The 16,597-nt window shown below is 43.2% G+C and overlaps 1 protein-coding gene across 1 annotated transcript in view; it reads left to right on the forward strand.

Moving 5' to 3' along the window:
* The first annotated feature begins 1,399 nt into the window (after positions 1-1,399).
* GNAL (G protein subunit alpha L) overlaps positions 1,400-16,597 on the forward strand; it is a 616,946-nt gene continuing 601,748 nt past the window's right edge. Inside the window, exon 1 of the mRNA XM_030212259.1 lies at positions 1,400-2,138. Coding sequence (XP_030068119.1) covers positions 1,664-2,138 — 475 coding nt within the window. The 5' untranslated portion in view covers positions 1,400-1,663. The remainder of the gene's footprint in view (positions 2,139-16,597) is intronic.

The following is a 16,597-nucleotide window of genomic DNA, read 5'->3' on the forward strand; positions in this document are numbered from 1 at the left end:
TCTCTTAATTCCACTATATCTTTTTTGAGATACGGTGACCAGAATTGCACACAATAGTCGAGGTGCAGTCACACCATGGAGTGATACAAAGGCATTATAACATCCTCATTTTTGTTTTCCATGCCTTTCCTAATAATACCTAACATTCTATTTGCTTTCTTGGTCGGTGCTGCACACTGAGCAGAGGGTTTCAATGTATCAAAAATTATGCCTAGATCCCTTTCCTGGTCGGTGACTCCTCATGTGGAACATTGCATTACGTAGCTATAATTTGGGTTCCTCTTTCCCACGTGCATCACTTTGCACTTGCTCACATTAAACGTCATCTGCCTTTTGGGTGCCTAGTCTTGTAAGGTTCTCTTGTAATTGTTCACAGTCCTCTTGCAATTTAACAACTTTGAATAACGTTGTGTCATTAGCAAATGTAATTATCTCACTAGTTACTCCCATCTCTAGATCATTTATAAATATGTTTAAAAAGTAGCTAGACCCCTGGGGAACCCCACTATCTACTCTTCTCCATTGAGAATACTGACCATTTAACCCTACTCTCTGTTTTCTATCTTTTAACCAGTTTTTAATCCACAATAGAACACTACCTCCTGTCCCATGATTCTCCAATTTCCTCTGGAGTCTTTCATGAAGTACTTTGTCAAATGTCTTTTGAAAATCCAGATACACAATATCTACAGGCTCACCTTTACCCACTTTGTTCACCCCTTCAAAGAAATGTACCAGATTGATGAGGGAAGATTTCCCTTCACTAAATCCATGTTGGCTTTGTCTCATTAATTCATGCTTTTGAATATGCTCTGTAATTTTGTTATTTATAATAGTTTCTACCATTTTGCCAGGCACCTACGGCAGGCTCATTGTGTTATAGTTATATTGTTACTACAAAGTAAGTTGCATACGTCTAGCCACACTAACTGTACACTGTCTTGGATGAATCTCCTCAAAAAGGCAGTTAATTATGTTAATAAATACATAACTAAATTATAAGTCTGCAACTATGTTTGGGGAATGGATGGAGAAAACCGGAATCATATCGATGAAGGGTCTCTCCCCCCCCCCCCCCCCCCCAAAAAAAAAAATGTTGCACTAAGTATATATGCAATTATATACGTCAAGGACTCTACATGAGGGGCAAGGAGAAGCAACGTCAGAATGAATTTTCCGTCGTCTCCCTGTGTTCTGTCACCAAAAGATGGCATTTAAGGAACGCTGCTGAGTAGCTGAATGCCTTGCTCTGGACATGCACGGCGCGGGCGCGCGGCTCGTTGTAAGGAAGCTTTTGCTGGGGTGTTTACGGTAAGGTGGACACCCGCTGTCCACCCCTGCGCGCGCGCGCTCTTCTCTTCTGGTTTGGTGTGTGTGTTTGTCAGGTGATCTGCCCAGGACCGAACGCTAACTGACTGGAGAGAAACATGCAAAATGGCACGCTGGGAATCTGTGGGGATCACTGACTCACTTTGGCAAGTCGATTTTGGATCCCGATCCCCTTTCGGGAATGGCAGGGCAGCGATGAAACGCTAAGTCAACGCGTAGATCGGTCTAGCCCTACCTCGTTTCTATTGGCTGCCCCTCCACAGGCAGAGCGTGGGTTTCTGGGCAAAGGGTGTTTCCGCTGCCCGCAGACCGGCGGTGTGTGCATTTAAAAAGTATGGGACTGTGCTACAGCCTCCGCCCGCGGCTCTTCGGTGACCCGAGCGGCTCCCTGTCCAACGCCACCCCCTCGGACTCGGAGCAGCCGCCGGAGCTCAGCGTGCCTCTGCGGGCGGGGGATCTGCGCCAGCACCAGCAGCCGCAGCCCGGGGAGCCTGCGGTGCCCTCCTGGCGAGCCTCCGGGGCTCCGATGCGCCGCGCCGGGGACGCCACGGACGGGCTGCTGCTCCTGCAGAACGGCGGCGGCAAAGGAGCGGAGGGCGACAGGCAGCTGCTGCATAAGCACGGCCGCCAGAAACCACAGCAGCAGCAGCAGCCGCCGGATCCCTCCCCGCCGCCCAAGAACTGGGACAAGCTGCGGGTGGAAGAGAAGGAGGCCGAGCGGGAGGCCAAGAAAGTCAGCAAGAGCATCGACCGGGCGCTCAAGGAGCAGAAGCGCGAGTACAAGCAGACGCACCGGCTCCTCTTACTGGGTATGAATGAACAGAGCAGTGGCTTGCATCTCCTGCCTTCCTTTTCTTCTTCTTATTATATGATGATGGTTTAATAAAACGTGACGGGGGGGGGGGGGGGGGGGGGGGCTGCGTTGATGCGGGTGCGCCGCCGGCCGGCTGGGAAGCGAGCGGGGATGTTGCGGGCCCGGGAGGAGGGTGAAGGCGGCTCGGCTCCACCTTGCAGCTGGAATCGGGCTGATGCGCTTCTGCCAAGCAATTTTAGAGGTGCAGTGGAAGAAAGGGGGCGGTGGGGAGGGAGGGGGACGGAGACCGCCATTATGGTGAGCCCCATTGCCCCCCTCCTCCCCCAATGATCTAAACGTGTCTCGATGCAAAGGAAAATCGGTTGTGTTCCTCCTGTCCTTTTCGCCATGGCTGCTTTATTGACAGTGATAATTGAGAGTGGGGGGGGGGGGGGGGAGAGAGAAGTCCCCTCCAGGGGTTCAAGCGGTAATTGGTAATTTAGCAGTCTACAGAGCCGCGGGGATACCTGTAGCGCTTCATTAAGGCTGCTCGTTTGTGATGGGAACGGCAGCCCAGGTTTTCCGCAAGAAAGCCAGAAAGCTGGACAGCTCATTTTAGCATTATTGCTATTGCTGCTGCTATTTAATTCAGTAGGGTTTGGTTGTTGGTAAGGAAAACGCCCATGGCCCCCTCTCCTCTCTCTCCTATATCCACATTTTGCGCTCTGGCTTACAAGGGCTAGCTGTAGAGAATAAGTGTGTGCTCCCGCTGTAGAAAAAAAAAGTATAAAAGCAAACTATATATACATATACGTGATGGTGTGCAGTATCTAAGCCTGGCAGTATTGCTGCTGGCTGCCGCTATTGCTTGAGCTCTAAAAATAACCCCAAGCTTCCTATTGTTGTCTGAAAGTTTATAAGCTGCACAGCAGTGCTTGTAATAGCTGGGAAAGGGAAAAAAAAATGTGCTGTTCAGATTGGAATACAGTCCGCCAGGATGACATATACAGAGCTGTCTGTTCTCAAGGTGAATTCTGGTCTTCTGGGAGGTAACCTCAGATCCAGTGGCTGGGCTTTGTTTTCAAGCAGTGTGGTTGCCTTGCTAGAAATAAAAACTTTATACAAAGCATTAATTTAACCCGTTTATTGGGCTGCCATCTTGCCTACTAAACGGGTTAATTTTTTTTATTTATAGAAGTCTTTATTAAGCATTTCATTTTAACGCATTTCTTGACTAGCATTTGTAGAGCTGACATTCCATTCCTTCACCTGGAACAGATGCTTATGTCTAAGCTTTGTGAGACATCAGCACAAGGTCAGATCCCCGTGTTAGGTCTCGTGCTATCCTACCAGTGGGGAGGCTGTAAAGCTGCCAGACACTTTTTTGACAGCCAGAGGGCACAAGAGAAGTTGTGGGTTTTAGACTCTTTCCCCCCCCCCCCCCCCCAAGTATAGATCCCAAATGTGTGTTCCAGATTCCACATCTAGTTGTGACTAAGAGAAAGTGATTGTGAATGTGCTTTATCCATCTATTAAGGTAATCAATAGAAATAGAACAAAATAAAACATAGAAAAGAAAATATGATGATACCTTTTGTATTAGACGTAACTTAACACATTTTTGATTAGCTTTTGAAGGTAGCACTTTGTTAGATCGGAAATAAGCCAATGTTGATAGATGTCAAAATATTTAAAACATATTGAAATATTTTGACACCCACCAGACAGGACTTAACAAAGATCTGGGTTTTCTAGCCCATTATAAACCATAAAATTGTACTGCTTTGTCACCCTCCTGTCTCCATGCATATTTCCCTGTCCCTCATCCGCCCAGCTCTCCCTGTCTCTCACCTAACCCACCCTCATCCTGTGAGACTGTCACTGAAATGCTTTGCTGTTTCACTTACTGTCATCTATCAACATTTGCTTATTTCCGATCTAACGAAGGTCTACTTTCAAAAGCTAATAAAAATGTATTAAGTTATGTCCAGTACAAAAGGTATCATCTTATTTTCTTTTCTATCGACTACCTTTAAAAGTGGACTAACACGGCTACCACATCTCTCTACCAGCTATTAAGAAATGCATCCATGTACAGTACATGCTGTTAAGCCTAGTTCCTGATTTACCAGTGGTGTAAGGGCCCTGTTTACTAAGCCGTGCTGTTGGCGCGTTAGCGTTTTTAGCGGGCGCTAATGGTAGAGACACCCATATTCCTGTGGATGTCTCTAGCATTAGCACATGCTAAAAACGCTAGCACACCTAGTTTTTAATCTGTGTTTTAAAATTGAGAAACGAGTTCTAAATGCTATGATTTTCTCTTTTTGCTTTTCCTCATCCCCTGTTTTTTAAAATATTCATAATTTATACAGATGCTGGTAGTACATCTGGCTTTTATATATATTTTGTGAGTGATACAGTACATAATCTGCAATGCATATTCTGGAAAGAGAGTGCATTTTTCCCCATGACAGTTATTTTGAAATGAATTAATTTATGTGTGAATTCTAAAAGCAATCAATCTTACCTATCTGCATTAAGCAGCAGATACAACATAAATAGAAGTTAACTTATGATATAAACTGTCCTGACCTGCTTGTTCAGAATAGGCAGTATAGCAAGTTTTAATAAACTTAAACAAAGCAAAAAAATAAGATGATACTCTTTTTTTTTTTTTTTTTTTATTAACTAAGTTTAAAACATTTTTTAAATAGCTTTCAAAGGCCAGAATGTTTTTCTTTAGATCAGAGTAGAGTCCTATATACCTGAGGAAGAATGTTCTGGTCTCTTTTGAAAGCTTTTCAAAAAAAGTGTATTGATAATCCAGTTTTAAAAAAAGGTTATCATCTTATTTTATTTTTTGTTCTGTTTTTATCACCACTGCAATCACACTGTTTTATCTATCATTTACAGGGCCTTTTACACTTTTAGGTGCGCTAAACACTAAGATGCCTATTGCATTCCTATGCGTGTCTTATCATTTAGTGCATTCTAAAAACGGTAGCGTACCTTAGTAAAAGACCCCCTTAATTAGGCAAATTAATACTTTTGCTATTTTGAGCAGATGACGTTCTCTATCAAGCAGTGTAGCCCTGTTTTGTACAGCCCAAGATGGACCTTCAGCTACCATGAGTTACATTGTAAATTGCAATTAAAAAAATGTTTTTTTAATAAATCTGCATGTAAGTTTTGTATAGGCTGGCATGGCAAATAACTTTTGTAAAATATGATTCAAAAATTATATTCTAAAAAATGCCATGCAGCCCCAGTACTTCAAAATCTGTGGAATTTGTATGCCTGGTTAATTATGGCGAGCGGAGGAGTGACCTAGTGGTTAGAGCACCGGTCTTGCAATCCAGAGGTGTCCGGTTCAAATCCCACTGCTGCTCCTTGTGAGCTTGGGCAAGTCACTTAACCCTCCATTGCCTCAGGTACAAACTTAGATTGTGAGCCCTCCTGGGACAGAGAAATATCCAGAGTACCTGAATGTGTAACTCACCTTGAGCTACTACTGAAAAAGGTGCGAGCAAAATGAAAATAAATAAAAAAAAAAATAAATAAGTTGTTCAGTAGTACAAAATCCCATTTGCGTGCTGAAGGACCTGGATTTGCTAAGTGCTCCTTCTTTGGGAAAGGCTTAGTGAATTCAGTCCCTTCAATGTGCAAATGAATTTTGTACTATTGAGCAACTTGGGGCCCTGTTACTAAGATACGCTACCGTTTTTAGCGCATGCCAGAAATTAGCATGCACTAACCGTGTAGACGCCCATAGGAATATTATGGGCATCTACGTGGTGATCATGCTCTAATGCTTAGTGTGTGCTGAAAACGATAACACGCCATTAGTGTGTCTTGGTAAATGGAGGTCCTTGCTGTGTTCAAACAGGCGAGCTGTGCCTCTCACCGATATGTCAAATGTACAAAATTCCTGGACTGTGTAAGTGGTAGCACTTTTGGAGGTAAGGGGGCGCTGTGCCATTTTTTTCCCTCATCTGAAGATATTCATACTGGCCTGGGGTACATATTTGTCTGTGCCTTGTGGTGATATAGAACTAGCTAACATTTAGGGCACATTATAGAATTTTTGAGAATTGAGGTTCGTGTATGGACTTAGGAACTTGGGGCTTGCAATGTGATGCATGATGGTTCTGTTGTCTTGGGGGAACATTAATCAGAGGACGACTTAAAAAGGGCTACTTTTTTTTGTATATTGATCTTTGTGAACTTACCGTAGTTTTTGCTGCTGTTGAAATGAACAGTTAACTCTTAAATCAGGTTTGATAGTTTGATACAGGTATAATTAACCCACAGTTCATTATCTAGTCATTTTTTTTTTGTTGGTGTTCTGTATTCATTTTGGGGAGCAAGGGCAGGGAGTAAGAGCAGTAAAGGTCAGTACGTACATCATTACTTTTGAGCCTTTGTTCAGAGTTTCTAGTTGTTTTCTTCATTTTGTGTATGCCCAGGAGCTTTTGCAGCGCTGTAAGAACCACCCTTTCCCCCGTGATCCAGGAAGACAAGTCTGGATTTTTAGCTTGTCTACGTTGAATAGTCATGAGAGAAATACCACTGCCGTTGCTTTCAGTGTTTTAGACTTTATTAAACACACCTTTTTTGAAGTTATCAAAAACTTTGAATTGGCCACCCCTGCTCTACACCCTCCCCATCCCCCCCATCATGCAATATTTCTACCTTCTGCTGTACAAAGTAATAGGAATCCCCTGGCATGGGTTTCTGTAGTTGCATGTGATATTCAAGCCACCTGTCATCTGAAGCACTGAATCTCCTCCTGCCCTAGTGTTTTGAGCCAATAGATTTTGATTTGGGAGATGTGTTTCTCTTTTTCTTTAATTTTTCTCTTCCGATCAGTTGCACTTGGTCATGTTGCTAAACTATCTCAGGCTGTGGTCTTCTGAAACAAAGCAGAAACAAGATGTTAAGAGTTTACTAAGTTTTTCTTTTCTTTTATATATTGCAGATGCGTGCTATACTGCCATAGATGTCCAGGTGTGCGTATTACAGCAGTTTACAGAGCTAGAGGCACAGCAAGTGGAAACAAACGCATAGATAGGGAATTGCAAAGGAAGGCCAGTGGTTTAGGAGAACAGGGAACTGGGACACTACACCAAGGGGCCCTTATACTAATGTGTTCTACGTTTTTGTGCTTAATTGGCGTGGAAAAAACTGCTTTTCTATAAGCTGCACCTGTCCCCCTTTATTCTATAACAACGTGCGTTCATTTTAGGAACACCCCCATTAAGCCTGTGACCCTCCCATTTCCGCTTCCCCTTTTTCAGATCACGTAAACATTTTAGGTGTAAATGCCAATTACATCTAATTAGAGCCAATAATTGCTTGTAAAGCCAATTATTGGTGCAGATTAGCTTGTTATTCAGTGTGCATACAAATTGGGGGTGTGCACCCCTCCCCTAATTTGCATTCACAATTTTTGGCAACTCCTATAGAATTAGGGGGAAATACACTTTTAACACCAAAACGTAATGTGTCTTAAGTGCAAAGGCTGTGAGCTAATTGTTGGGGGTGTGCCCTACCATCCTCTGCAATTACCATGCTGAAATGTTAATTACTGCACGTTAACACTGCTGGCAGTTAGCGTGGATACTTGCTGCCTCCTGTTGAAGTGGCACTTAGGGCTACATTCAGTAAATGGTACTCAATGCTATTCTATAATGAGCACTGAAATGCCTATTACATTTATTTGGATTTTGCTCACACCTTTCAGTAGTAGCTCACGGTGAGCTATATTCAGGTACTCTGGATATTTTTCTGTCCCAGGAGGGCTCACAATCTTAAGTTTGTACCTGAGGCAATGGAGGGTTAAGTGACTTGCCCAAGCTCACAAGTAGCAGCAGTGGGATTTGAACCGGCCACCTCTGGATTGCAAGACCGGTGCTCTAACCACTAGGCCACTCCTCCACAATGCTATAGAATAGCATTAAGGGGCCCTTTACGAAAGGGTTGCCGTGTGGCAACCTGGAACTGCTGCCGGCCCAGGTAGCTGCCGGCAGTAGTTCTGGCTTTTTCCGGCACGCTGGAAAATGTTTTTGAATTTTTACCACGATGCTAACCCAGTGGTAATCAGGCAGCGTGCAGGTTACCATGGGAGCCCTTACCGCCAGTTCAGTGGGTGGCGGGAAGTGCTCCTCGTTTTATGGGCACACAGTAAGAGTAATGTTATCGCATGGCTTTTTTTTGGGGGGGGGGGGGGGGGATTACCCGCTGTGGTAAAAAGGGCCCTGGTATGCGGGGGAAGGTGGTTTCATGGAGGGGGCAGGAAAGGGGAGCCGCAGAGAAAGGCTAGAGGAAAGGCTGTTGAGTGAGTAAAAAAATTTGATTTTTTCAAAGAAACAAATTGATTCACCAAAAATGAATCAATTTGAATCGATTCACCAAAAATGAATTGATGATTCGAATCGCAAATTGGACAGCACTGGTGTTCACTCCCTTTCTGACCCGTGTGTGCACACGTATATCCTTCCTCTCAACCCAGAGTGTTTGTTTGGTTTGTAGGAGCTTGTTTTAGAATTGTTCTTTTTTCAGCAAATTACTTTCCAGGGTTGTATTACAATACTAGTAAAAAAAGGCCCGTTTCGGTAGGCAATGAAACGGTCGCTAGCAAGGTAATCCCCCACCCTTCCTCGCTGTCTCGCTCTGTCCCCTCCGAGACCCACGCCTCCCTCCCTCCCTTCCAGTTCAAGGCCCCCTCACGAACCCCCCTGCAGCGACCCTCTCGACCCCCCCCCGCCAAAAACCCTCCCCCGCCGCCGTCGCGTACCTGTGCTGACGGGGGACCCCAACCCCTGACAGACAAAGTCCTCTTCTCATCTGCGCCGGCGTTGCTTGCTGAATGGTCTGATCAAGTTTCTGTGCGTGCCTCTGATGTCAGACGCACACACAGAAACTTGATCAGATCATTCAGCAAGCAACGCGGCAGCCGAGAAGAGGACTTCGGCTGTCGGGGGTTGGGGTCCCCCGTCAGCACAGGTACGCAACGGAGTTGGCTCGCGCTGCTCTGTTGTGATTGGGCGCTGTCGCTGCTGACGCACTCGGAAGTGGGAGACATCATCATTTCAGGAGATGGATACAGAAGCACGAATGCCTCGAGGCTTATGTCCACGCAGTCAGCTTCAGAACGTTGGAGGTGCGTTTTATTATATAGGATAGTTAATTCCAGTATGGGTTTCGGAAGCACTTCTATTAGTCCAGCTAAACAAATTACAACCTACAGTATAAGAGCACACAGGTTCCTTTTTGTCACGTCTGTGTTATGTGCAAAGAAGAGACACCTGTATGCTGTCTTGATAGATGAAAGGACAGTAAAATTCTCAGGTGCCTAAAATTAGCACCAGCCACCGACCCAAGCCTGATTCTCTTTTCTGCTGTAGAAGAGGGGGTGAGACATAAAAATAAAAAGCCAAAATGAAACAAGCTAAATATTAAACAAAAATGCAAAAAGCTAAGATCAGAAAAAAATTAAAAAAAAATCCCCCAAAAGAAAATCAAATAGTGAAAAGCAAAATACTGAGGGGCAAATGCAGAGAATTCTGTCACTGTAGAGAACAGTTACGGAAAACACTGGCTAGAGCACCTCATTGGAATTACCAACCAATGCTCAACACTAACAGCATGCAGATTATATGCATGCTATTAGTGTTGAGCATTGGACGTTAAAGGAGAAGAAATGTTCTGGTGCTTGCCCAGTCAACGGGCACACTAAGGGGGCAGAGGGCAGCACTTGGAGGATCGCTCCTGCGGTCAGAGAGAGTGGCTGGTGCACTTTCTGCTCTTTGGGGAGCTTCCTGAAATTGACATCTGTATATTTATCGGCTTCAGAAGGAAATCTTGCCTTCTGCCTCGTGCAAAAGTGATATTAAAAGCACCAGCATGAACTGATGGGCAGTGCACTGCAGGATGAGCCCTGCTCTGTGCAACGGGAGCAGCAAAAGTAGCTCAAAACTGTCGAGCTGCCAGGATGACTCAGGTTCGCAAAGAAGAGAGCACCGTGAATTTGGTTGGAATGAAGGAAATGAGCTTGAAGACCACGAACCAGGGCTGGAAGCAGGGAAGAGCTCTGTGCATGTGGGACTCTAATGACAGCTCAGAGCTGTTGCGTGTGTGTGCTGTTTCTCTGAGCATTGCACAGAATCACTAATGGCCTCATTTAAATACCAGCTAGCTCATTTGCATAGGACTTTCAATGGCTGCTTCTGTTAAAGGTAAAAGCAGCCCCAAAAGTCAGTGTGCATTGGCCACACAATAACGTTTCATTTAGACTGGCTAAAACCAGTCTAAATGAAACATTTCAAGTCTGGTTTGCTTTGAGAATCCCTCCCACCCCACCCCACCCCACAACAAAAACTGGGGGGAAAAAGAGGGTAATGAAAGCTTGGGGTTTTTTTTTTTTAACCTGGTTCCTCTAGCACCCAGGTTTTCTAAATATTTTTTCGCCCTTACTATGACATCATCTTTTTGATTGCTTCTTTAAAAGGTATCACAACCTACTAATAGGATTTGTGGAGCAGTACTATAATTAACATTACTTTATGGATAAATATGAGATGCATTTTGAAATATTTATAGTCTAAGGGGTATCTAACCTCAGACCTCAAAGGGCCCGCAGTACAGTTGGGTTTTTAGGATTTCCCCAATGAATATGAATCTATTTGCATTTTTAGGATTTCCCCAATGAATATATATGAATCTATTTGCATTCACTACCTCCACTATATGTAAATAGATCTCATGCATATTTATTGTGGACATCCTGAAAATCTAGCCTGGCAAGGGCTGAAGTTGGACACCCCTGGTCTAAAATGTCTTCCAGATTTAATAGTTTTATTTTGTTTTATTATGGTGCAATAGATTGAAATTTACATAGATGAACTGAGCTGGGCTATTAGAATTCTATAGGGTCTATATTCAGCTGACTGCCACTGGTGTTATACCTGGAAATTCAACGCCAGGCCATGTCCAGGCTCCAGCATTGACTTTCTGGGTTTCCGAAGCCGGCTATACCATAGCCGGTTAAATGCAATATTCAGCATTTAACTAGCTATGGGGCACCGAATAAAGATGACTTTTATGCTGTCCTGTTTATATGGTGACCTTTAGCTGGTTTGCTGAATATCAGAATGCCCTTAAAATAGCTGGTTTTGCTTTAAGCACTAACCAGTCATTTTCAGCAGCATGAACTGGTTAGCCCTAAACAGGCAATGTATCTGGCCAGAAGCCATTTCTGGCTGGTTAAATCCCTTTCAGTATCAACCCCCTATGTTATGCATTGTGTGGTCTGTGCACCATTCTGTGCTCCGTGGTGTTACGGACACAGAAAAGCATCTATTTCTTGTGTCTGCATGCTTGAAAATAATGCTTTGGTTGTTTTTAGGTGTTTTTAAATTATTATATAAGAACGTTAAGTGTTGCCATATTGGGACAGACCGAAGGTCCATCAAGCCCAGTATCCTGTTTCCAACGGTGGCCAACCCAGGTTCAAGTACCTGACAAAATACCAAAATAGTACAATACATTTTGTTCTGCTTTCCAATAGAGGAAGTTAAAATGGAGGACAGGGGTACGTGCAAAACATCTTTTTGGTGGCCTTAGTGGAAGCACTGTTGTTGGTGGCTGCTTAGAGAGGTTTTCTCTCCTCCCCCCTCCCCCAAAACAATCCTTATGACAATACCGTAGAAGTATGGACACTACACATCTTGGGCTTGCTGAGAGCAGAAATGGCAATAATTAGGTCTGGTGGCTGCATTTTGAGAAGTGTTGGTATAGATTTTTTCCCCAGTTTGATGGTGTTTTATGTGTTGCAGTTGGTTATCACCTTGAACTTTCTGGCGGTATCTTTTGTGAAAGGTTTATTTGGAGTGGCTAGAACTCAGAAACCTTGAGATGAAATTGAGGGATCTGATCACTTCCATGGATCGTGGACTTCTGTAGGTCTTTGCTCCAGAACATACTGTTTTTATTCTTTCCAATCCAATGAAATATTATAAAGAAATTATAAGGGTTTGAAAATTTTAACATCATGGGACCAAATTGTCTCCTGGTCAGTGATGGACACAGAGACAATATGGACAACAAACATGCACACGCATGCAGAGGAGTTAGATGGAATCCCATGAGCCATGCCCCTCATGCTTTCCTCACATGTTGTGTATTAATACATTAATTAAACTATTAATGAGCCTTATTAAAATTAAGTGATATTGATTTAAAAAATAATTGCAGGGATTTAATGAATGCCCTGTTCTGAGAGCAGAAAATTATATTCCAGCTTTTGGTTTTCCTATATTTTGTTTGTGATGACTTATACTGTGCCAAAATTGAAATTTGAAAACTCTTATCTCTGGTCGTTAATAATAAAAGGAGCTCATTGTGAATACTATCCACCCTAAAAGGATGTTTTGTGGCTGTACATGAGAATTGTGATATGATCCCTTGTTTCATATTATTGACGGTCTGTGATGTTGTCTGGGTGCAATATATGTGTATTAGGGTCTGCCCAATGTAATACTTATGGTACAGTAAGGTTCCGAGTGTGTTTTTGCACAAGTTTGTGCAGTGTTTTGCAGTTGAGGGATTGTTGGCCTTATTGAGGTGACAAACATCAACACTTTAATTTAATTTTAGTTTGTCATAACACCAGACATGGTTTGTTTTTAAAATATTTTGGAGGATCTGGTGTTGAATTGTTCCATAGATGTGTATGTGGTTTAGTGTTGGTTAAGTACTTGAAATAATTGAGTTTAGAATATGATATGGCATTTATGTTAGATAAATCCGTTACTTGTCAATAATGAGCAGCGGCAGCCCTTCCTTGGGATTCAGTCTCTTCTCCACCATGACAAATTTATATACCGAAAATTCCATGGATGGAAATAGCAGTGTTTAATAAGTGATAACATTTTTGAATAGTATACACGTTGGTTAGTATATGCTTTGAGCAACCACTTTTGTGACATATGATACATATCTAATATCTACATTTAATAAAAGGTGTTAATTGTAACTTTTAATTTTACTTATTTTTTTCTGCGTCAGACAATTATGGCTGTAAGCCCCACCCCCTTTAGCCTCCCCAAACAGTGGTTGCTACAGTACTACCTGTCCCTCTGTGCAGAGCATGCAGATTACCTCCTATATGCCTTTGTTTAGGATTGAACCTGTTACTCTGTATAAATTACATTTTGTTTTTGCTTTGATCCATCTTCTTGCTAGATAGGGATCCTCTGTATTTCAATTCTGTCACTGTTTTGGTTCCAGGCATCCACCACCTTTTAGTATTTCCTGTTGTTAATTTTAAAGTTTATCAACTCACATTTCATTTCCTATTCTCTAGTTCTAAAGCTTCCCTGTCTTTCAAAAACATTTGTTTGCTCATTAAATACCTTTCAAGTATTTAAAGGTCTGCATCATATCACCTGTCTCTTCTGGCGCAGACCCCATACCGTGTTGGTCACCACCTTCTGAACTGCTTCAAGTTTGTTTTTTTTATTTATATCCTTAGCAAAATATGGCCTCCAAAACTGAACATTGTACTCCAAGTGGGGCCTTATTAATGACTTGTACAGGGCATTGTCACCTCCTCCTTTTTGCTGGTTATGCCTCTTTGTGCAGCCAGGCATCCTCGCTCTAGAGAAGCTGATTTAGAGTTCATAAGTGGTGTGTGTTAGAATTGTGCATTGAGGCTCGGTGTGCAGTGAGTTTATATGCATGCGCTGAAATTTTTTTTTTTACTCCCAATGCAGTGAATTGTGGTAACATGTATGCCATCAATGTTGAAAAAATGTGCGTCTGCAGAAAAATCACTGTGGTAACATGCTTCCGTTTTTCTGCATCAGGTGGAAGTTTCTCTTTCTTTCTTTCTTTCTTTCTTTCCTTCTTGTCAGTACATGAGCCAGTCCCTGTTTAATAGTCAAACAATCATAGGAGGAGAAAAGATCCCCCCTCCCCCCAAATTTATTTATTTATTGCATTTGTACCCCACATTTTCCCACCTCTTTGCAGGCTCAAAGTGGCTTAGAATACATTGTGGATAGTGGAAATAAGCAGAGAATAGACATTTGGTGTTACAGAAGGATTTTGGGTTACATGGAGGCATATTTTCAAAGCACTTTGGGAGGCTAAGTTCCATAGGTTTCTATGGAACTTTGGGAGGCTAAGTGCTTTGAAAATATGCCTCATGGTAATAGAATACAAGATAGTAATATAACAGAAGGCATTATTAAACATTTCTGGATATATGTGTGGAGTTTTACATGTGTTGATCTTTATGGTATATCTTGTCAAAGAGATGGGTCTTCAGTAGTTTGCGGAAGTTGGTCAGTTCATGGATCGCTTTTAGGTTGCGTGGCAACGCGTTCCAGAATTGCGTACTCATATAGGAAAAGGTTGATGCGTGCATTAATTTGTATTTTAGACCTTTGCAGTTGGGGAATGAAGATTAAGGAATGTGCGAGATGATTTTTTAGCATTCCTGGGTGGTAGGTCTATCAGGTCTGACATGTAGGCTGGGGCATCGCCGTGGATGATTTTGTGAACTAGGGTACATACTTTGAACTTTGAATAGATACAAGAAGGCCCTTGACTAGTGAGCCTCTGAAACTGTGTTATATCTCCCTGCCCCAGCTGACTGGTAATGCTTATCTGTTCCTTGGGGGGGGGGGGGGGTGCCCAGTGGTGTTCCCCTTCATCTACTGCCATTTTCCCATATTTGTCAGGCTTACTATAATGGTGCAATCTAATGTATCCCAAGGGGTCAGGTGGTGCCATATTTCAATATAGTACCAGAGGCATAAGCAAATGGGCACCCCTTATATCTCCTGACCGAAGATGGGTAAGGGGTTGGGGAGGATGGGGGGGGGGGGGGTATCCAGGGTTCAGTTGGGTATCCAGTAATCGTTGTCAGAAAGGTTCATTAGAGGTGAAGTATGCACCTCAGATGACCCTTTGCTTCTGCTCTAAAATTTTAACACCAGCTGTCAGGAGGTGTGCAAGTTCAGTGCTATAACAAAAAGGTTTTTTTTTTTTTGTTTTTTTAAACTGCACCAAAATTTGGTGTCTCTTATTTTTATTTTTTTAACATCCTGGAGCAGCAGTGGGAGCACTTCTAGGTGAACAGCTTAACTGTCTTTTGGCAAGTGATAAGCTTATGAAAAATGTATTACACTGGGAATTACAGTATAAATTCTTATTTCGTTTGTATATTTCTCCCTATCAAGCGTTTAAGGCGACTTTCCATCACAATGATGTATGCTTGAAATGTTTACAACCTACAGTTGCATTGGCCCTGTGTTTTGGGCCTGTCCCAAGATGATATCTTTCTGGGATTGTATAAGTAAATGTTTCAAAAATGTGGTGTTGGATTTGGAGCCCCATTGCTCTCATGCTCTTTAATAAGATATATTGCATAAGACCTGCTGAGAGAGGCTATTTGAATTTTGTAAAACAAGCTATCCTGCTGGGGAGGAAGAGCATATTGCAGTGCTGGCTTATGGCAGATTCACATATGTAAGCGCAGTGGCATTCGTCGATGTCAATGGAGCAGCGAGCTTTTATAGATATTTACTCCCCTTTGGGATGTAATTTTTCCCAGACTTGGGGAAACCTTTTGATCTACACTTACGATCTGGCAGGTAGCAGACTCTTGAATGACTGGTGGGACATTAGAACCGTGCTCAGCCCCTTGGAAACCTCTGTATTCTCAGTCTCCAGCAGGCGGTAGATGTGGTGAGCCCCCTTGGTCTCAAAATGTCTATTCTGTTTTTTAGTTTCAAATTTCTGTTAGCTCAGGTAAATGTACTTATTTCTTTCTCAGTCTAATAAGTTTGAAGTTATCTGCTGGCAGAGGCTGAGGGCCATGGGGGTGCTACACTCGGGTGGCCGGGTCCCTCCCCCCTCCTATCCCCCGAGCTTTCCCTGTATGCCTGAGGGTTCAGGGTGGACTGTGGTCCGTTGCTGGCGTCAACACCTTCGAGGAAAGGGAGTTTGCAGAGCCACGGGGAACAGCCACTATGATATTAAAACAAAACAAAAACTAAACTAAAAGCAGGCAGGTGCAATGACTTTAGCCTGCTGTCATGGCTGTCTCCCTGCAGGGTCATGGGCTCGGGAGCATGTTATTGTTCCTCTTCCTCTGCTCTGGATTTTGGTTCAAGCACCAAGTGGTTGTTCTGGACAGGTGTTAGTTCAGTTAAAAAAAAAAAAGAACCACGGGGTTCCATTTAAAAAAACAAAACTGTGTGGCGGCATGAGGACTTCTTGGGTTAGGGAAGCTGTGCCAGTTTTCAGTATGGCGTCAGCGGCTTTCTACACCGCTTGGGTTTTCTGCGGGAAACCACCATTTTGTTTGTAGCTGTGGAGGAGCAGTGCAGACCCTTCTGATAGTGGTCTGCTATTGTTCCGGCGGCCTCTTCGGTAGTGCTATGAGTCTTCTCGGGGGGGGGAGGG

This window comes from Microcaecilia unicolor, chromosome 1 (genome assembly GCF_901765095.1).
Source record: "Microcaecilia unicolor chromosome 1, aMicUni1.1, whole genome shotgun sequence".
NCBI classification, from domain to species: domain Eukaryota; kingdom Metazoa; phylum Chordata; class Amphibia; order Gymnophiona; family Siphonopidae; genus Microcaecilia; species Microcaecilia unicolor.